General features: G+C 42.7%; 1 protein-coding gene across 1 annotated transcript in view; it reads left to right on the top strand.

Annotated features, from left to right (window-relative positions):
• The window catches only part of LOC112230755 (volume-regulated anion channel subunit LRRC8A-like), a 30354-nt gene extending 8925 nt beyond the window's left edge, over positions 1 to 21429 (top strand). Inside the window, exons 2-3 of the mRNA XM_024397023.2 lie at positions 7645 to 9766; positions 19835 to 21429. Of these exons, the coding sequence (XP_024252791.1) occupies positions 7655 to 9766; positions 19835 to 20110 (2388 nt within the window). The 5' untranslated portion in view covers positions 7645 to 7654 and the 3' untranslated portion in view covers positions 20111 to 21429. The remainder of the gene's footprint in view (positions 1 to 7644; positions 9767 to 19834) is intronic.
• The last annotated feature ends 597 nt before the right edge of the window (positions 21430 to 22026 follow it).

Raw genomic sequence — 22026 nt, 5'->3', positions numbered from 1 at the left:
TTTTTGCAATTCGTTCCAGTCACAGGCAGCAGAGAACTGGAACGAAAGGCGGCCTGACTAGGGTAGAGATTATTTTCCCTAATCAGGTCATGTGATCAGTAAAAACTCCTGGCCCCAACAATGTCCTAATAAATGGGTCGTTCTCTTTCAAATATTTATTTTGATATCTCACATGTGGGGGTTCGCTACAACCGCCTATTCTCATGGAAGTACCTATCAAACGCGTCTGTTGGAGACATAGGTAGAGTAGTGAATGAGGTGATACTCTCACTTCTATAAAAGGAGCCAGTCTACCACCCTCTGGTTATTCTTGCTTCTCTTCCTCACGAATGGTCTCACTACTCTAGCTCGCCGCATATCGACTGGATACCCAGAAATGAACCCTGAAGGATAACTTCTGACTTCAACTGGTGGTCTCCATACCCTGTCGAGAGGTTGTGTACTAACCGGAAGGTTTTTGTTTTTCTCTTTCTGAAGGCTAACTTGGCCAGCACTGAGCTAGACACAGCACACCTTAACCACAAGGTAGCTTCTAGCTAACTAACGCCCCACTAGCCTCCACTCTCTCCCCTCAATGGCTGATGACATAGTGTCAGGGGAAGGCGAGTTGGGGGATCACAATGGGATTAATATCATGGAGATCCTTGAGAGAGTGCAGGAGATGGGGACTGACGACCCCGTTCTCCCACCCTCTCAGGCCCACAGACCACGTCCAGTGAAGTTTGGACTCTTATGTCTGAAAGCGGCTGCGGCCAGACTGGAAATTGTGTGGCCATCCCCTGTAGTGGCTCAGCGCCCGTCAATGGATCTATACAATGGGAAAAGACTCAAGCCCTGATTATTATTATTATTATTATTTTTTAAATTCCAATTTTTGTATTTATTAACTGCTCCCCGCAGTACCAGTTTGCCTTTGCCTCAGGGAAGCTAAGAGGCCCTCACTAGCAGGATTCATGCTAAGGCTACCCTGAGCCTGGACATTGGATTACCCAAACTCAGTGATGTAATCTCATTTACTTTCCGTTACTTTTGTATTACTTTCGCCTTAAGATGCGTTCGAAGAAGACAAAAAGGATACGTGATCTCTGACTTGTGGTCAGACTCAATCAGGTGAAACAAACTTCAAATTGTGCCTTTTTTCCAATGCTGAATTGAATGCCATTGAGAACAGAAAGGTGTCTCTTTTTTTTCGCAAACATTTAAAAGTATTTTCTTTTTGTAATCAGTATACATTAATCAGTTACTCCCCAACCCTGGCTGCCGTCATGCAGGGTTTAAACCCTAGCGAACGAAGCAATTCTCCACCCTCACCCAGATTCTTTAGAAAAAAAGGGAAAGAGACAGGCCTGCAACTCTTGGAAAAGAGTGGCAGCCACTTATGCAAGCTTTCTGTTTTCACAGTTGGTGTGTTGTTTTTTTGTGGAGAAGTGGTGTGACAGATTGTTTTTCACTACACTGTTTTCCATGGTCCTATGCTCCTTGCAGGGTTTGTTGGGGTGAGAGAAGGTTCATATTTGTTATGGTCCTTTAGCCACTTTTTCAACCTTTTCAAGGCTCAAGGTTTTCTAGCGGTAGGGACTGGGAGACTAGTCAGGATCAAGGCAAAGATGAATGGAGCAAAGTTCAGAGATGCTTGAAACAGATTATCCATAACTGTTGTGTAGTCTCTAAACAGGGCACTTTGCTTAAGCCCAGTCTGAGATTTTAGCTCGTCCTGGGACGTGTCTATTATGCCACTGGAAAGTATTCCTCCTTCTTTCACTTTACTAAGGCCTTTGGCATCACAAAACGTATGTGTGGACTGTGCTTTACCAGTCACTGTTCGCGCCAACAGTCTGCCCTGGGGTTTTTCAGGTCAATGTACCTAACCCTATCTTTGGCCCGGGTCGACTTTTTCCCATTGTCGCACCTTGGAGCCTATGGCTTTTCACCTGTTGCCTTCTCTAAAAGGGTGTCTCTCTTGTCCATTACGTGCAGTTCGCATCTACTTGGATTGTAGGAGAGCTCGGGCAAGGGTGTTATGCGCTGCACTTATTGGGCCCTTCTCTTTTTGACGATATCCTGCCGGATCATGGGAATCATTATAATGGGGCGATAATCTTTGGAGGTGCCTGGAAGGTCCCTCTCCTACAAAGGAGTTTACCTCTTGGGCACTGTTTTTGTAGCATATCTCATTAAACTGAGATTGTATGCGTCTTATTTTGGGCTGACCCTCACTTTATGAAGTTTGGCAGTCTTAGTGAAGAGATCTCACTCATAATAGCAGAGAACCAGGGTTACGCAAAGTAACCTTACATTTTTCCACGTCTGTGCTGTCTGGGAGATAAAATATCACTGGTGGAGAGGATACAGTTTGACTATAGCTGAGCTAGACATAACAGATGGAACACCATGAGGATGTGAGCCTTTTCGGCATAAACACATTCTAGCCATGGTAATGGATTCAGCATTGGATTTATTATAATCAGACAGGCTGTCTATGACATTTAGCTGTTGGCCCATAAATACCGTCATTAAATCTCCCGCATTGAGTAATATGTCTTCAGAAAGTTAACCGTTAGAAACATGTTCACTCTTGCAGCCAGTCCCTGTTTTCTTAATGTACTTTTAAAGGCCAAAGTTCTCAAAAGCTCGCCTTCCTGACAATGTCCAGTTTGCCTACCTGATGGGCTTGTCCTTTTTAGAACTTTGTGTTTTTAAAGTACGAGTCACAATGATTACTCATTTTTGTGCGGGGTCTTGTAACAATACATTTATTGTTTACTTTAGCATTTGTGTGCTGTGTCAGTTTCTGTTCCCCTCTGCATCCAGCTTCCGCTGTCTTCTTGGAGCCACATAGTGTTCTCTGTCTGCTCACAGGATGTCTGGGATGTCCCTGACATGGAGTACCCCCCCCCCCACACACACACACACCACTCTGGCAACCCACACACTGGCTTGACCTGAAAGTAGCTGACTGGGCTGTAGGCCTATTGTAAAAGGCATCATAAAGATTACTTCCTAATTGTTTGAATTAACTTGGTTTAACTTTTAGCTTGTTAGCCTGCTAACTGTCTGAATCGCTGTGTCCCCAGCAGCCCAACCAGTCACTGGACGCATATGTTCACTTGGCAACGCATGCCTCTCTCTAATATCAATATGCCTTGTCCATTACTGTCCTGGTTAGTGATTACTGTCTTATTTCACTGTAGAGCCTCTAGCCCTGCTCAATATGCCTTAACCAACCATGTTGTTCCACCTCCTACATATGCGATGACATCACCTGGTTTAAACATCTCTAGAGACTATATCTCTCTCTCTTCATTACTCAATGCCTAGGTTTACCTCCAATGTACTCACATCCTACCTTACCTTTGTCTGTACACTATGCATGGAATCTATGCTATCGTGCCCAGAAACCTGCTCCTTTTACTCTCTGTTCTGAATGTGCTAGACGGCCAGTTCGTATAGGCTTTAGCCGTACCCTTATCCTACTTCTCCTTTGTTCCTCTGGTGATGTGGAGGTTAATCCAGGTCCTGCAGTGCCTAGCTCCACTCCCACCCCCAGGTGTTCTCATTTGTTGACTTCTGTAAACGTAAAAGCCTTGGTTTCATTCATGTTAACATTAGAAGCCTACTCCCTAAGTTTGTTTTACTCACTGCTTTAGCACACTCTGCCAACCCAGATGTCTTAGCCGTGTCTGAATCCTGACTTAGGAAAACCACCAAAAACCCTGAAATTTCCATTGCTAACTATAATGTTTTCCGCCAAGATAGAACTGCCAAATGGGGCGGTGTTGCAATCTACTGCAAAGATGGTAAAACAGAACTCTGCAGGCTATCTAAGTCTGTACCCAAACAATTTGAGCTTCTACTTCTAAAAATTCACCTTTCCAGAAACAAGTCTCTCACTCTTGCCACTTGCTATAGACCTCCCTCTGCCCCCAGCTGTGCCCTCGATACCATATGTGAATTGATTGCCCCCCATCTATTTTCTGAGCTCGTGCTACTAGGTGACCTAAACTGGGACGTGCTTAACACCCCGGCCATCCTACAAACTAAGCTTGATGCCCTCAATCTCAAACAAATTATCAATGAACCTACCAGATACAACCCCAAATCAGTAAACACGGGCACCCTCATAGATGTCATCCTAACTAATTCATCCTCCAAATTCACCTCTGCTGTTTTCAATCAATATCTCAGCGATCACTGCCTCATTCTCTGCATCCGTAAAGGGTCTGCGAGCAAACGACCACCCCTCATCACTGTCAAACGCTCCCTGAAACACTTCTGCGAGCAGGCCTTTCTAATTGACCTGGCCGGGGTATCCTGGAATGACATTGACTGACATTGACCTCATCCCGTCAGTAGATGAAGCCTGGCTATTCTTTAAAAGTGCCTTCCTTACCATCTTAAATACGCATGCCCCTCTCAAAAAATGTAGAACTAGGAATAGATATATTCCTTGGTTCACTCCAGACCTGTCTGCCCTTGACCAGCACAGAAACATCTTGTGGCGTTCTACATTAGCATCGAATAGCCCCCGTGATATGCAACTTTTCATGGAAGTTAGGAACAAATATACACAGGCAGTTAGAAAAGCTAAAGCAAGCTTTTTCAAACAGAAATTTGCATCTTGTAGTACTAACTCAAAAAAGTTCTGGGACACTGTAAAGTCCATGGAGAATAAGAGCACCTCCTCCCAGCTGCCCCACTGCTCTGAGGCTAGGAAGCACCGTCACCACCGATAAATCCACTATAATTGAGAATTTCAATAGGCATTTCTCTACGGCTGGCCATGCTTTCCACATGGCTACCACTACCCCGGTCCACTGCCCAGCACCCTCCACAGCAACCCGCCAAAGCCCCCACCATTTCTCCTTTACTCAAATCCAGAAAGCTGATGTTCTGAAAGAGCTGCAAAATCTGGACCCCTACAAATCAGACAGGCTAGACAATCTGAACTCTCTTTCTCAAATTATCTGCCAAAATTGTTGCAGCCCCTATTACTAGTCTGTTCAACCTCTCTTTCGTATCGTCTGAGATTCCCAAAGATTTGAAAGCTGCCGGGGTCATCCCCCTCTTCAAAGGAGGTGACACTCACCCAAACTTCTACAGACCTATAGTGGGGCAAAACAGTATTTAGTCAGCCACCAATTGTGCAAGTTCTAATTTTCATTATAGGTACACTTCAACTATGACAGACAAAATGAGAAAAAAGATCCAGAAAATCACATTGTAGGATTTTTAATGAATTTATTTGCAAATTATGGTGGAAAATAAGTATTTGGTCACCTACAAACAAGCAAGATTTCTGGCTCTCACAGACCTGCAACTTCTTCTTTAAGAGGCTCCTCTGTCCTCCACTCGTTACCTGTATTAATGGCACCTGTTTGAACTTGTTATCAGTATAAAAGACACCTGTCCACAACCTCAAACAGTCACACTCCAAACTCCACTATGGCCAAGACCAAAGACATGTCAAAGGACACCAGAAACAAAATTGTAGACCTGCACCAGGCTGGGAAGACTGAATCTGCAATAGGTAAGCAGCTTGGTTTGAATAAATCAACTGTGGGAGCAATTTTTAGGAAATGGAAGACGTACAAGACCACTGATAATCTCCCTCAATCTGGGGCTCCACGCAAGATCTCACCCTGTGGGGTCAAAATGATCACAAGAACGGTGAGCAAAATTCCAAGAACCACACGGGGGACCTAGTGAATGACCTGCAGAGAGCTGGGACCAAAGTAACAAAGCCTACCATCAGTAGCACACTACGCCGCCAGGGACTCAAATCCTGCAGTGCCAGACGTGTCCCCCTGCTTAAGCCAGTACATGTCCAGGCCTGTCTGAAGTTTGCTAGAGAGCATTTGGATGATCCAGAAGAAGATTGGGAGAATGTCATATGGTCAGATGAAACCAAAATATAACTTTTTGGGAGAAACTCAACTCGTTGTGTTTGGAGGACAAAGAATGCTGAGTTGCATCCAAAGAACACCATACCTACTGTGAAGCATGGGGGTGGAAACATCATGCTTTGGGGCTGTTTTTCTGCAAAGGAACCAGGATGACTGATCCGTGTAAAGGAAAGAATGAATGGGGCCATGTATCGTGAGATTTTGAGTGAAAACCTGCTTCCATCAGCAAGGGCATTGAAGATGAAACGTGGCTGGGTCTTTCAGCATGACGATGATCCCAAACACACCGCCTGGGCAACAAAGGAGTGGCTTCGTTATAAGCATTTCAAGGTCCTGGAGTGGCCTAGCCAGTCTCCAGATCTCAACCCCATAGAAAATCTTTGGAGGGAGTTGAAAGTCCGTGTTGCCCAGCAACAGCCCCAAGACATCACTGCTCTAGAGGAGATCTGCATGGAGGAATGGGCCAAAATACCAGCAACAGTGTGTGAAAACCTTGTGAAGACTTACAGAAAACGTTTGACCTCTGTCATTGCCAACAAAGGGTATATAACAAAGTATTGAGAAACTTTTGTTATTGACCAAATACTTATTTTCCACCATAATTTGCAAATAAATTCATTAAAAATCCTACAATGTGATTTTCTGGATTTTTTTTCTAATTTTGTCTGTCATAGTTGAAGTGTACCTATGATGAAAATTACAGGCCTCTCTCATCATTTTAAGTGGGAGAACTTGCACAATTGGCAGCTGACTAAATACTTTTTTGCCCCACTGTATGTGGGAACTCCTTCAAGACTGTTGGAAAAGCATTCCAGGTTAAGCTGGTTGAGAGAATTCCAAGAGTGTGCGAAGCTGTCAAGACAAAGGGTAGCTACTTTGAAGAGTCTCAAATCTGAAATATTTGATTTAACACTTTCTTTTACTGCATGATTCCATATGTGTTATTTCATAGTTTAACTATTATTCTACAATGTAGGAAATGGTACACATAAAGAAAAATCCTTGAATGAGTAGGTGTGTCAACTTTTGGCTGGTATTGTGGGTCTACACCATCACTGGTATTATCAGGCTGTATAGCTAGTTACGTTTGCTCTGACTCAGTACATTTATTAGCTAGTTAGCGATTAGCATTAGCGGCTAACAAGATTCAGGCCCAGTTTGCTAAGAAAAGACAATCTAGCTGTTTGCAGGTATAAGAAACACAAACTAATAGAACACTAGTGGATTTATATTAAGAAGCAAAGTGAAAACAGCATCTTTGTCTTCAACATTGTTTAATGTGCTGCATTAATCATGCAGAGACTGAATTCAAGTATCTCGTGGTTGAGGAACAACATCTGCTCCTTGAGTGACGGGGCGGGGCTAGGTCTGTGTGGAAAGAGGCATGGAGAGAGAGCAGAGAGAGATGACTTAAGTAGCGAAGTAATCTATAAAAATGTACGTTACACATGGCATATCACATTTAACAAACCAAACATTCAAATACGTTTTTTGAAGGTAAAGTAAAAACCCAAACCGGTCCGTGTATCAATACCGGTCCATGGCCCAGCCCTAACTCATGCTGACATGGCGTATTACCCCACAACGGAAATAATTCTCTGACTTTATTGTGCAATCCTGTTCGATTTGATGAGCTTTGTTGGAGCCAACCTTTTGAAGCTTTTACTCTAATTAACTTTGAAGTATACGAGTGGCATTGTGAATGTCTTGCATGACATTTTTTCTCTATCCCTTTCTATAGGTAAACCATCATGATCCCCATCACAGAGCTCCGGTACTTTGCCGACACACAGCCGGCGTACCGCATCCTGAAGCCATGGTGGGACGTCTTCACAGACTACATCTCCATCGTCATGCTCATGATCGCCGTGTTTGGGGGCACGCTACAGGTAACCCAGGACAAGATGATCTGCCTGCCCTGCAAGTGGGTGGTCAACAAATCCTGTGAGTACCTCAATATGAGCTTCCGTGACCCCTTTGACCCTGAGCCAAAAGGCATCCAGTATGAACTGGACCGGCACCAGTACAACTACATTGACGCGGTCTGCTATGAGAACAAGCTGCACTGGTTTGCCAAGTACTTCCCCTACCTGGTGCTACTGCACACCCTCATCTTCCTGGCCTGCAGTAACTTCTGGTTCAAGTTCCCCCGGACTAGCTCCAAACTGGAGCACTTTGTGTCCATCCTGCTCAAGTGTTTTGACTCGCCATGGACCACCAGGGCTCTGTCTGAGACTGTAGTGGAGGAGAGCGACCCCAAGCCTCTGGGGAAGATGAACGGTACCATGGACAAGAAGGCATCATGCATCAGCGAGGACGTGGAGGCCAGCGTGCCCATGCTCCAAAGGACCAAGTCCCTCATCGAGCAGGGCATTGTTGACCGCTCCGACACGGGTGTCCTGGACAAGAAGGAAGGCGAGCAGGCCAAAGCTCTTTTCGAGAAGGTCAAGAAGTTCCGGATCCATGTCGAAGAAGGGGACATTGTCTACCGGCTCTACATCCGCCAGACCATCATCAAAGTCATCAAGTTCATCCTGATCATCTGCTACACGGCCTACTATGTGCACTACATCAAGTTCAGTGTGATCTGCACGGTGGACATTGAGAAGCTGACGGGCTATAGGATGTACCACTGTGCTCACCCCCTGGCCACACTCTTCAAGATTCTGGCATGTTTCTATATCAGCCTGGTGGGGATTTACGGTCTCATCTGCATGTACACCCTCTGCTGGATGCTCAGCCGCTCGCTTAAGCGCTACTCCTTTGAGTCAATCCGCGAGGAGAGCAGGTACAGTGACATACCAGACGTGAAAAACGACTTTGCGTTCATGTTGCACATGATAGACCAGTATGACCCGCTCTACTCCAAACGCTTTGCGGTCTTCCTGTCGGAGGTTAGCGAGAACAAACTGCGTCAGCTGAACCTCAACAATGAGTGGACGCTGGATAAGCTGCGGCAACGTATCACCAAGAACTCCCAGGAGAAACTGGAGCTGCACTTGTTCATGCTTAACGGAATCCCTGAAACAGTGTTTGACCTAATAGAACTGGAGGTGCTCAAGCTGGAGCTCATCCCTGATGTCACCATCCCCCCCATCATTGCCCAGCTAGTCAGCCTGAGAGAGATGTGGCTCTACCACACACCGGCAAAAATTGAGGCCCCAGCTTTGGCCTTTCTGAGGGAGAACCTCAAGTCCCTCCACATAAAATTCACTGACATCAAGGAGATTCCTCTATGGATCTACAGCCTGAAGAACCTGAGCGAGCTGCACCTCACAGGGAACCTGAGTGCAGAGAACAACCGCTACATTGTCATCGACGGGCTACGAGAGCTCAAGAGGCTCAAAGTGCTCCGTCTGAAGAGTAACCTGACCAAGCTGCCTCAGGTGGTGACAGACGTTGGGGTCCACCTTCAGAAGCTGTCAATCAACAATGAGGGCACCAAGCTGATGGTGCTCAACAGCCTGAAGAAGATGGTGAACCTGACAGAGCTGGAGCTGTTGCGCTGTGACCTGGAACGTATCCCGCACTCCATCTTCAGCCTGCACAACCTGCAGGAGATTGATCTGAAGGACAACAACCTTAAGACCATCGAGGAGATCATCAGCTTCCAGCACCTGCACCGTCTGGTAAACTTGAAGCTGTGGTACAACCAGATCGCCTATATCCCCATCCAGATCGGCACCTTGACGAACATGGAGAGGCTCTACCTAAACCGCAACAAGATCGAGAACATCCCGGGCCAGCTGTTCTACTGCCGCAAACTGCGCTTCCTGGACCTGAGTCACAACAACCTGACCAGTATACATGCCGACGTGGGCTTCCTCCAGAACCTGCAGTACTTTGCTGTGACAGCCAACAGGGTGAGTACAGATCTAGCACCAACAGTTTTTCTTCTTTCCTCTAACTGTCTTTGTTAGGGCCCAGATTATTTCCAGGTCAGGTCAAAAGGAAACACTTGTCTTTGCAGTTATCTGTGTGTCACAGGAACATGTTAGACATTTGTTCTTGAAAAGCCCCCGTCTACCTGCCTCTTTCACATGTGAATGGGAAGGTAGGGCTTAGCATAATGATGAAGAACGTGGTTATGTTAGGGATAATTTGCCCTAATGATCTTGTTCACATATTGTAGAGTACACATTGTAGAATTTTGTGTAGTAGACCGAGATGTCTCCAACTCCAGAGTTGAAATTATCGCTTCAATAGTTCATTTGCCCAATATTCTGAGACAGTAACAGCCTACCCTGCTAGTGCTAATAATATGTTTCGAATGAGTTCAAGTAAAGTAACTGATGTGATGCAATGTGCCCGAGTTTTAAAAGTACACTGATGGGGGGGGGCGCTAGTGAGCACCGTGGAGTAGACACTTCTCCGACTACCTCCTCACCCTTGCTTAAATTTGATTTAAATTCTACTTTTGCCCAACCAAACTGCTACTATGAGCAACTCCATGAAAAACACGGCCATGGGGAAACTAATTAATCCAAAAACAACCAGAAAGAAAGATGGTAAAGTCCCCACCACAGCACAAGACGAGGATGGCGATGCTTGCATTTGCCTGACCGTAATGGCTAGCCCTGACTCTGAGCCCTCACTGACTATTATTTTAGCAGCTATCAAGACAATGGAAGAGTACATGAACGCTCGACTCATCTCGACTCATCCTTACAATCAGTGCAAACCTCCCTGGCTGAACATACAACCCACATTATTGATCTGGAAGGAAACGCAGGTGACCATGAGACATGCATCGCCACCCTCGAGGGACAGTATGAAGAGCTACTAAATCTTTATTCTAAAATTGCAATACTTGCACTTAACGCACCAGAAATCATTAAATGAGTTTGGTCTGGGCAAGAGTGTTGTCTCGTGGCCTGAAATACTATATGCGTGCCCGACGGCTTCAGTTCTCACTAATCACAATAATTCCCCTGTCTGTATCAGAAGCCGTCCTGCCATTGCTTCAGCTAAACATAGGCAAGGTTGATCACCGCATCTCGCTCTATGCGGATGACATCATCTTGTTTGTCTCACGCCCCGAAGAGTCATTTCCACTGCTGTTGGAGCTCATCGAATCATTTGGAGAACTCTCTGGGTAATAAACTGGCAAAGAAGAGTCATTTCCACTGCTGTTGGAGCTCATCGAATCATTTGGAGAACTCTCTGGGTAATAAACTGGCAAAGAAGAGTCATTTCCACTGCTGTTGGAGCTCATCGAATCATTTGGAGAACTCTCTGGGTATACCATAAACTGGCAAAAAAGCGAATTCTTGCCTCTTAAAGGGGAGTTCCTTAAACATATACGTTTTAAATTCACAGAAGACTAAATTAAATATTTAGGGGTTGACATCCCCAAGGACCCTAAATTGAACTACCACGACGTGATAGAGAAGTTGAAACGCAACATTGAGATCTTGAGAGTGTTGCCTCTATCTATGATAGGCCGTGTTAACGCTTATAAAATTGTTACACTCCCCAGATTCCTATATCTCTTTCAGAATTTGGCTATATTTCCAGTAAAGCTTTTTTCAAATCCTTGGATTCTATTATCGTGCCTTTTGTGTGGGGATACAAAGTACACCAGATCTCTAAAAAACATATAATCAAGCCCAAAGAATTAGGTGGCCTGAGCCTACCAAATTTTCAACATTGTTATTGGGCAGGTTTATTAGGTGTATTGGCAGGATGCATACCCTGGCATGGTAGATCCAAGATATACACAACACCTCTCTTCCAGCACTTTTCTTTTCATCAACTAAATCCTCTACAGGTATTACTGGCAATAACTTTATGCAAAAATGGTATCATAAGGAAAACATTTGGTCTCCCGGAGACCTCTATGTACTCCTATTTGACATAATTATGCCCCCCCCACACACACACCAACTGACAACACTTTTTTTTTTATTCTGGAAGAGAAAGGGCATTACTACTATTACAGACCTTTATGTCAATATTTTTGCCACATTCACACAGTTGAGGGAAATGTACGATCTCCCCGCATCTAACTTCTACCGATATCTTCAGATAAGAAACTACGTTTACTTAAATATACCACATTTTGAGGCAATTACACCTGCCCACCAGTTGTATATTTTCATGAACTTTGCCCCTGGCTCCAAGAGTTTGATCTCCAGCTTTGTAGATAACTTTACAACATATTACTCTAACATTTGAAGGAGACCTGGGAGGAAGACCTTGTTATAGAGATTACTGATGACTGTTGGGGTGATTGCTTCAAGATATTCACTTGTGCTCGATAAACTCCGACACCAACTTATTCAATACAAAGTGATTCACAGACTACACTATTCCTGTACCAAATTACACTCGTTCTACCCCTCGGTCTCTCCGATATGCCCTCAGTGCAAATCTGCAGAGGGTACCCTGGGTTACCTCTTCTGGTCATGCCCCAAACTGCACACATTCTGGCAGGATATTTCTAAGTGTTTCTCAGGAGTATACAGCTGTAACCTCATACCAGCCCCGGATACTGCTGTTTTAGGCAGGTCACAGCACCTAACAGCTTTAACCGGCTTTTTTGGGGGGGAACAAAAAACATTACAATATGGCAGGGTTATTGCAAAAAGAAACATTGTGAGCCTTTGGAATAAGGAGACGGTACCTGTTTTTAAAACCTGGTTAGCTGAAGTCACCAGCTTGCTAAATATAGAAAGGATTCAACATGATATCTTTTGCAGATCTAATACATTTGTTAAGATATGGCAGCCCTTTATCACGTATCTTTCAAGTGATGGTGGGAAACAACATGCAACCTGCAACCAACCCTGATCCACAGTGATTATTTTTAATGCCGAGCATAGTCCTTATACTGTGCAGTAAGTCAAATATCATTGAAGCAAGGTGCCAATTCCTTAAGAGCAATGTTGTGCTCTGTTGTTTTTGAATGTATTGATTTGTCTCCAGTTGAGGGGTGGGGGGTATTCTCAGTGTATTGTTTGCTGTCATTATCTGTCTGTTTTGTAAAGCAAAAAATTCATAAATAAAATACTTCTGGCTGCAGATAAAGAGAACTTGTCTCTGGGGTGATTTTCACTATATTGGTACTGTACTTATTTTTTTAGTAACTGAAAATGTAAGCATTTTCAAGGCAATATGAAGTCCAAATGTCTAGTGAATTCGTTTTTAAGACTATTTAGTATAGTCAAGCTCCTAAAACAGTGTCATTCTTTGAACAGTGTGTCCTATTAGATGCAACTCAGCCTTGTTAAGCAGATTTTTATTTTTATTTAACCTTTTATTTAACTAGGCAAGTCAGTTAAGAACAAATTCTTATTTACAATGATGGCCTAGGAACAGTGGGTTAACTGCCTTGTTCAGGGGCAGAACAACATTTTTTTTTTTACCTTGTCAGCTCAGGGATTCAATCTATCAACCTTTCAGTTTCTAGTCCAACACTCTAACCATTAGGCTACCTGCCACCCCAATGATAGCTGGAAAAGGTTTACTGTCTTCTGTACAGAACACCTCAGGGTTATGCTGTCTTAGACTCATTCAGGAGTTTTGTGAATTGTTTAAGAAGATTATTTTACTTATGCAAATTCTTGTGTAACGAATTTCTGACTTTTAAAGAGTTTTGAGAATAATATTAGTGTAGGCTAGCTCTTAACACTAACTAAATGTAATATATCATGTAAATATACATAATGTAAACACATTACATCATTTAATATATCTTTATAATTATATAAATGTGAGGTGACTTAGCCATAGCTCTGGTCATTTATGTTTTTGCATGGGCCAATTTGTGATTTTTGCATGAACAACACTCGGATCACCTGATGAGCTGACCTCATACTCTTTACAACCAATTTGCCTGTAATGTCTAATGTGCATTACTGTCGGGTTAAACACGCCGTTCATCCAATTGATTTATTTAGGGATCTAGTTCACAGTGAGAAACATGCTTAGGGCTTGCAAGGAATTCTGGGAGGTTATACAACATTCTCCCTGTTGTGTTCTGGTGGGCATCTGCTGTGTGTGGGATCAGATGGTTACTCTAAACGATACTATTATGGTTTTAAGGTGATTCCACTCCAGCGGGAGCAAAACATATTTTTGGTATCTCAGATTGTTCTGGCAATTGTCACATAGAAACTTCATAGGGAAGAAGGATGTTTAACCCATAAGAGTCTAAGCTATTAACCCATACAAATGCATTGAATAACAGATTCACTACTTTGAACAACAGATAGTCCAAACAAAAAATCTAAAGGAAGTTTGTTCTGAAGAGTCTGTCTGAGAGATTCATTTTATTTTTTACATGTACGTATTTAACTCCTTATTTTTGTTACTAAACAGTCTCCATATGTGACCAACCGCCTCAATTCGGTCTTATGTTTTGCGAAATCTGAAATTCTATTTTTATATTGGATAAAAGTAGAGACTCAGAGCTAGAAAATTGTATGTCATACACTATGTTTTAATATTTTTTCACTGCCTCTTGCACTGATGCAGTGCTTTAGACCGCTGTGCCACTCGGGAGCGTGGAGGAACAGTGGGAAAGTAATTCTGCATTTAAAGTTGATACACTCTGAAAAGTGGGGTTATAAGTTTAACAAACTAGGTTCCATGTTGACTAGCTAACATTAGGCTATAACTAAAATGGCCATTGAATGTTTTGGTACACCTACTGGAGAGCTCATCTTTGTCTACACCCATTCAGCATCGTTCACACCCTCTTAAGTCACGAAAATCAGAAAAGCAATCAAAAAAATTGTTTTCCTTTGATCTTCGGGTGTTTTCACTCACAAGACTCCCAGTTACACAACAAATGTTCCTTTTGTTCCATAAAGACTATTTTTATACCCAAAATACAGCCGTTTGTTTGTCTCGTTATGTTCAGAAATCCACAAGAAAGAGCGATCACGACAACGCAGACGTATATTCCAAATAATATCCATAATGTCCACAGAAACATGTCAAACGTTTTTTATAATAAATCCTCATGTTGTTTTTAAAATATATATTTGATAATATATCAACCGAGTGTGTAGCTTTTTCAATAACAGCGGGAGAAACAATGGCCACTTTACTCAGTTGTGCAAAACTCACTCTGAGAGCCCCCACCTATCCACTTACGCAATGTGATCCTTCATGCTTATTTTTCAAAATAAAAGCCTGAAACTATGTCTGAAGACTGTTGACACCTTAGGGAAGCCATAGAAAAAGGAATCTGGTTGATATCCCTTTAAATGGAGGATAGGCATGCATAGGAACACAGAGGTTTCAAAATATGATTGGATTTTCCTCAGGCTTTCGCCTGCAATATCAGTTCTGTTATACTCACAGACAATATTTGTACAGTTTTGGAAACTTTTGTGTTTTTTATCCTAATCTGACAATTATATGCATATTCTAGTTTCTGGGGCTGAGAAATAGGCTGTTTCAAATGGGTACGTTTTTTTTGCCAAAAACAAAAATACTGCCCCCTACACGCAAAAGGTTAAGGGTTCACATGTGAGTCCATGTGGTAAACCCACACTAAATCAAATAGAATCACAAATAGAATCACATGTACAGGATACAGAAGGTGTAAACGGTACAGGGATAATACTTGCATAGGAGCAATATCAAAAACAAAGTGTCCAGATTAAAAATATTTTATAAACATTTTATCGTTATTAGATGACGCTTACCCAACACACTTGTCTAAATTGATGGGTCATGTGAAGGAAATACTCTAACCACCCCTAACCAAATCTAGCTAAGTGGATGGGTCACTATTGTCTAGATGTACATGTACATGTTCATAAAATACATTTGATGGCCGTAATCACTCCCAGACACACCTACTAATTTGATGGGTCATGTAATAATCGGGCCAAAGTGGAGTCTACCACCAATACAAACTCTCTTAGCAAGAGTATGAATATGTAGGTAGCTAAAGCTAACAAACTAGGTTCAATGTTAACTAGCTAACATTATCCTATAACTAGCAATGCAAATGGATTTCTGATTATAATCATATTACTACACAGATCATACAGGTAACATTAGCTAGCAAGCTAACAGTATGCATTAACTTGCAATAAAAATGACTTTCTGACAAAATTAGAAACTTATCTGGGAAATGTAGCTAGACTCTTATCTGTATACGTGGATGAACACTTCACGGCAGACTGGAACCATTTAACTTCGTTTTGTTTGTAGCTTCATCTTGTTTGGCCAGCTTTGTGTCAAGTCACTCTGTCAAGTCACACATCACTTTGTCTACTGATCTGTCGGTAGCACCTACTAAATTCAGGACAACGTTGAGAAATGTAGCAAAACTTTTGTAGTTCTCTGTGGTTAACGTTATGTCAGCTTTGTGCAAATTAATGCAAATGAATTACTTAAAAATCATACAATGTGATTTTCTGGATTTTTGTTTTAGATTCCGTCTCTCACAGTTGAAGTGTACCTATGATAAAAATTACAGACCTCTACATGCTTTGTAGGTAGGAAAACCTGCAAAATCGTCAGTGTATGAAATATTTGTTCTCCCCACTGTGTGTATATATATATGTATATATATCTCGAAGGAATGAGTGTTACACCGAGGCCTGTACTCTGGAGTGGGATCGATTTGGAGGTGGAGGGACCGTCATGGTCTGGGGCGGTGTCCCACCATCATCGGACTGAGCTTATTGTCATTGCAGGCAATCTCAATGCTGTTCATTACAGGGAAGAACTGGCAAATCTGGTGCAGTCCATGAGGAGGAGATGCACTGCAGTATTTAATGCAGCTGGTGGCCACACTAGATACTGACTGTTACTTTTGATTTTGACCCCTTCCCTCCCCCCTTTGTTCAGGGACATTATTCCATTTCTGTTAGTGACATGTCTGTGGAACTTGTTCAGGTTATGTCTCAGTTGTAGAATCTTATGTTAATTCAAATATTTACACATGTTAAGTTTGCTGAAAATTAACACAGTTTACAGTGAGAGGACGTTTCTTTTTTTGCTGGGGGACCTTCAGACAAGTCTTGTGAGGTATGTGGGTATCCTAGAATTAGGACGCATCCAATGCAACAACAAAAAACATCTCTAGCTAAAACTGTCTGATTTGTATGGGATTCTTTTTATTTAGCTAATTTGGTTTCTGTGGGGGTGCAGACATCGACCTTGGGAGGTTAACCAATCACAGACCACATTTAGGATTGCACATTCAGCAAGTCACCAGCAGAGGGAGTTCCCTTTGAATCCATTTTTCCATTCACTGTGGTGATGGTGCTCATATAATTTTACATACCTTCAGAATTAGCAGAAAGCCCACTCTGGAAATGTGATGTACTTGTGGAGTATATTGTTCCAAACAAAGTGTCTTAAAATAAACAAATTCAAAAGGGTAGTTTAATTAATTAATGTGAAAATAATATTTTAGATTCAAGACATACTTCATATTTTAAAGCACAGTATAAGTAGTATAATGGCACCAATATGTTGTCTTTATCACGTTCACAGGTCATATGGTTTTACAGAAGGCATAGGTCTAAAAAATGACATTTTCATCATGATTTTAAAAAACGTGATAAAAATGTCAAAAGAATTTCAAACATCATTCCTCCCAATGAAGTTGGAAATCTATTAAACACCCTTTGCTGAACTCCTTTGTCCACACTGAAAATAGTCCTGGAACAGAGTGTTATGCATCCCAAATTAGCCCCGTTTACAAGGAACCCCTCTGATGTGTTCCGTTTTTACGATCCTCTCCGGAGTCTTCTCTTTGCAATTTGCACATTATTGAATTAAATGAGTTGTGTAATTTGCAAAACGTCATTCCCAGGTGGGCCCTAACGAGGATCCAATGCTTGCAGCTGGACACCAATGTGCTACATTTTTGTTTTTTGCTCGAAGAACAATGCCAAAGTAGCCCCAGCCATCTCACATATTCAGCGCATGAAGCTAAGAAAAGCATTTGTAATTTGTTAAGGCTATTTTTAGGCTCGTAAATTGGCTTACTCTGATCGTAATTGTCTTAAATTAACATAATCTATATAGGATGCACTCATTGTGCTGTTGTCCCAACAGATGGTAGCCAATAATAACAGGTGTTAGTGATGCATAAGTTATTATAGAATATGTACGTGTACAGTGCATTCGGAAAGTATTCAGACCCCTTGACTTTTTCCACATTTTATGTTAGTCTTAATCTAAAATGGATTAAAGTAATTTTTCCTCATCAATCTACACACTATCCCATAATGACAAAGCAAAAACTGATTTTTTTTTTGCAAATGCATAAAAAAATCAAAACAGAGCTTATTTACAGAACTACTCAGACCCTTTGCTATGAGACTTGAAATGCAGCTCAGGTGCATCCTGTTTCCATTTATCATCTTTGAAATGTTTCTCCAACTTGATTGGAGTCCACCTGTGGTAAATTCAATTGATTGGACATGATTTGGAAAGGCACACACCTCTCTATATAAGTTGACACAGTTGCCAGTGCATATCAGAGCAAAAACCAAGCCATGAGGTCAACGGAATTATCCGTAGAGCTCCGAGACAGGATTGTGTTGAGGCGCAGATCTAGGGAAGGGTACTAAGAAATGTCGCATTGAAGGTCCCCAAGAACAGGGTGGCCTCCATCATTCTGAAATGGAAGAACTTTGGAACCACCAAGAATCTTCCTAGAGCTGGCCGCCCAGCCAAACCAAGCAATCGGGGGAGAAGGGCCTTGGTCAGGGAGGTGAGCAAGAACCTGATGGTCACTCTGACAGAGCTCCAGAGTTCCTCTGTAGATATGGGAGAACCTTCCAGAAGGACAACCATCTCTGTAGCACTCCACCAATCAGGCCTTTATGGTAGAGTGGCCAGATGGAGGCCACTCCTCAGTAAAAGGTACATGACAGCCCGCTTGGAGTTTGCAAAAATTCACCTAAAGGACATGAGAAACAAGATTCTCTGGTCTGATGAAACCAAGATTGGCCTGAATGCCAAACGTCACGTCTGGAGGAAACCTGGCATCATCCCTACGGTGAAGCATGGTGGTGGCAGCATCATGCTGTGGGGATGTTTTTCAGTGGCAGGGACTGAGAGACTAGTCAGGATCGAGGGAAAGATTAACAGAGCAAAGTACAGAGAGATCCTTGATGAAATCCTGCTACAGAGTGCTCAGGACCTAAGACTGGGGTGAAGGTTCACCTTCCAACAGGACAACGACCCTAAGCACACAGCCAAGACAACGCAGGAGTGGTTTCAAGACAAGTCTCTGAATGTCCTTGATCTCTTGAGAGACCTGAAAATAGTTGTGCAGCGATGCTCCCCATCCAACCTGACAGATTGGGAGGATCTGCAGAGAAGAATGGGAGTAACTCCCCCAATATATGTGCCAAGCGTCATACACAAGAAGACTCAAGGCTGTAATCGATGCCAAAGGTACTTCAACAAAGTACTGATTAAAGGGTCTGAATACTTATGTACATGTGATTTCAGTTAACTTTCTTACAAAATTGCAAAGAATGTTTCAAAAAATGATATTGATGTGCCATTATGGGGTGTTGTGTGTAGATTGATGAGGGGGAAAAAACAATTGAATCCATTTTAGAATAAGGCTGTAATGTTACAAAATTTGGATAAAGTCAAGGGGTCTGAATACTTTCCGAATGCACGGTATGTCTGTACCTCTACCTAAATCATTTACTCTATATTCTTGGCTAGGGTATCATGCCAGTCTTTGCTTTAGGGCAGATTGTTTTGATTTGTTTCTGATTGGTTTAAAGTTCTATGGGCTGGTGTGTGACTGGTTTTTGATTGGGTAACTACGGCGGGAACAGTGCACGGATTTCTCTCGCCTCTTTTTCCAAGTCTGCTATTACAAATATAGCTGTTAACTATGCACTGGGGAGAAGTTAACAAATACAAGAACCTTTCCCCTATTTTTCAACATTCATCCTCTCTCTGTTCTCCCTCCTTGTCCCTGTCAGATCGAGTCCCTCCCGCCGGATCTGTTCCAGTGCAAGAAGCTGCGCACCCTTAACCTGGGCAACAACTGCCTGCAGACTCTGCCCTCGCGCTTTGGCGAGCTGACTGGCCTGACCCAGCTGGAGCTGCGGGGGAACCGTCTGGAGTGCCTGCCCGTGGAGCTGGGAGAGTGCAGGCTGCTGAAGAGGTGTGGTCTAGTGGTGGAGGAGGACCTCTTTAACACCCTGCCCCCCGAGGTCAAAGAGCAGCTGTGGAGGGCCGACAAAGAGCCGGTCTGAGGAGAGACTCCAGAGAGCCTAAGGAGAGGAGGAAAGCGGGAGAGAGAAGGGGTATTTGGCAGTGGAGGATGATGTAATTTTAAATCAGCAGCCATCCTCCAATTTCTCCCTCCACCAGCCTCCACTGGTATCGGGAAGGAGAAAGGGGTGAGAGGTGTCAATATTTCTGGACGTACGTTTAGAGAAGGATGGTTGGTTGGTGTCTTGGCTTTACTGGTTGAATTAGTTTGTTTAGGTTCACAAGATGCTCTTTAACAGACTAACCAGACAGAAACCTCTCTGAGATCGAGGCCCTTTTTTAGCACTGAGTTGTCTCCGTATAGACAGAGACCACAAAGGGACAAGAGGTTACAAAGCTAAGCAGTACCCCCACGGTTCCCCCATGTGGTAAAAATTAAAAAAACACACGCACTCCTAGAACTCAGAAATAGAGAATCTTGTTCCTAACTGATCCACTGCTAGAAAGCCAGTGGTCAACATGGAAAAGACGCTGTATGGGAGTGGAAGGCTCATGTAGCCTACCAAGCAATGTGTGTGTGCTCTGTTTTCCATCATTTTCACTTTAAAGTATACAGTCCACCAATACCAGCAGTATGTGTTTATCCAAACGGCAGTGAGAGGACACAGGATCCAACTGGCTTAAGGGAACACATCTCAATGGCAATACATCCAAAGCAGGGCCCTGTTCATTAGCCACCAAATGGAAGAAAATGGTCTGAAACAGAGGGACTATCAATAAGAAACACATATTTTTGTTTCCTGTTGATAAAATGTTTTGAAACGTTTGATACTGTGCCCTAATGAAAATGATCCAGATGTTTGCACTCCAAAACAGTGTCCATGGATACGGCATTGGCTCATACAGTACATGTTAGTGCAATATATTCTGCCGGGATATCGAAGAAGAGACACTTTTATCGATTGGACTTGGAGTAAACAACATAATTTGGAGGGCAATTGCCACCTCAGCTGATTCCTTCAAGACCAGCCAGGCAACTCTTGTTACTAATATGGCCTTACCTTTTGGGTGCTGTGCTGTACGTCCCACATTGTCTTTGATTAAAACCATAATGTTCATGATTTTGCTAAATATGCAGACAAATGTATAGCTGTTGTAAAATTGTTTTGAGCATAGGCATTGATGTTTTTTTTCTTCTCACCAACTGTCCCAAGTTATATTAGGAGAGGAAAGCCGAACTTTGGAGGAAAGGGAGATTAATTCATCTTTGTTCACACAATTATTTTCATTTTATGTATAAACTACATATGTAATTTCCCTTTTCTCGCAATGTTACTTACCGAATAAAACTTTCCAGCTAGGTGTTTTGAATCTAGCTCTGTTCTGGAAAGTTAGCGGTTTTGGATTTGTTAGTAAAGGCTAGGGCCCAGATTTAAATGAATGGAGCAACGCTCACAGAGTAGGAGTGCATCAGAAAGGAGCAAGCGATCCCAGAGCAAAGGCTCGCTGGTCGAGACCAATGATGTATATAAACCCTGGATTGCTGATGCTAAAAATGCACCAACAAATATGTTTAGCCCAAATAATATAATTGAAATATATACATTAAGGTGTACCAAGATGGAGGCGTGGTGGTTTCAACACAGCATCCCCAATTAGTAATCAAGTGTGTATATAAATCATTGGTTGAGACCAATGATATATATAAACCCTCAATTGCTGATGCTATGTATTGGCCATTGAGAGGGCACCGGACGGTCATATTGGCACTTCCCCAGTAGGAGCAGTCCTCTATAGGAATGCATGTAATTCTATAGTAAACTCAGCAAAAAAAAGAAACAGCCTCTCACTCAACTGTGTTTATTTTCAGCAAACTTAACATGTGTAAATATCTGTATGAACATAAGATTCAACAACTGAGACATAAACTGAACAAGTTCCACAGACATGTGACTAA

This window comes from Oncorhynchus tshawytscha, linkage group LG33, assembly GCF_018296145.1.
Source record: "Oncorhynchus tshawytscha isolate Ot180627B linkage group LG33, Otsh_v2.0, whole genome shotgun sequence".
Classification (NCBI taxonomy): Eukaryota; Metazoa; Chordata; class Actinopteri; order Salmoniformes; family Salmonidae; genus Oncorhynchus; species Oncorhynchus tshawytscha.
Note: the sequence above shows the minus strand (reverse complement) of the source record. Positions and strands in the feature narration are given on the sequence as shown.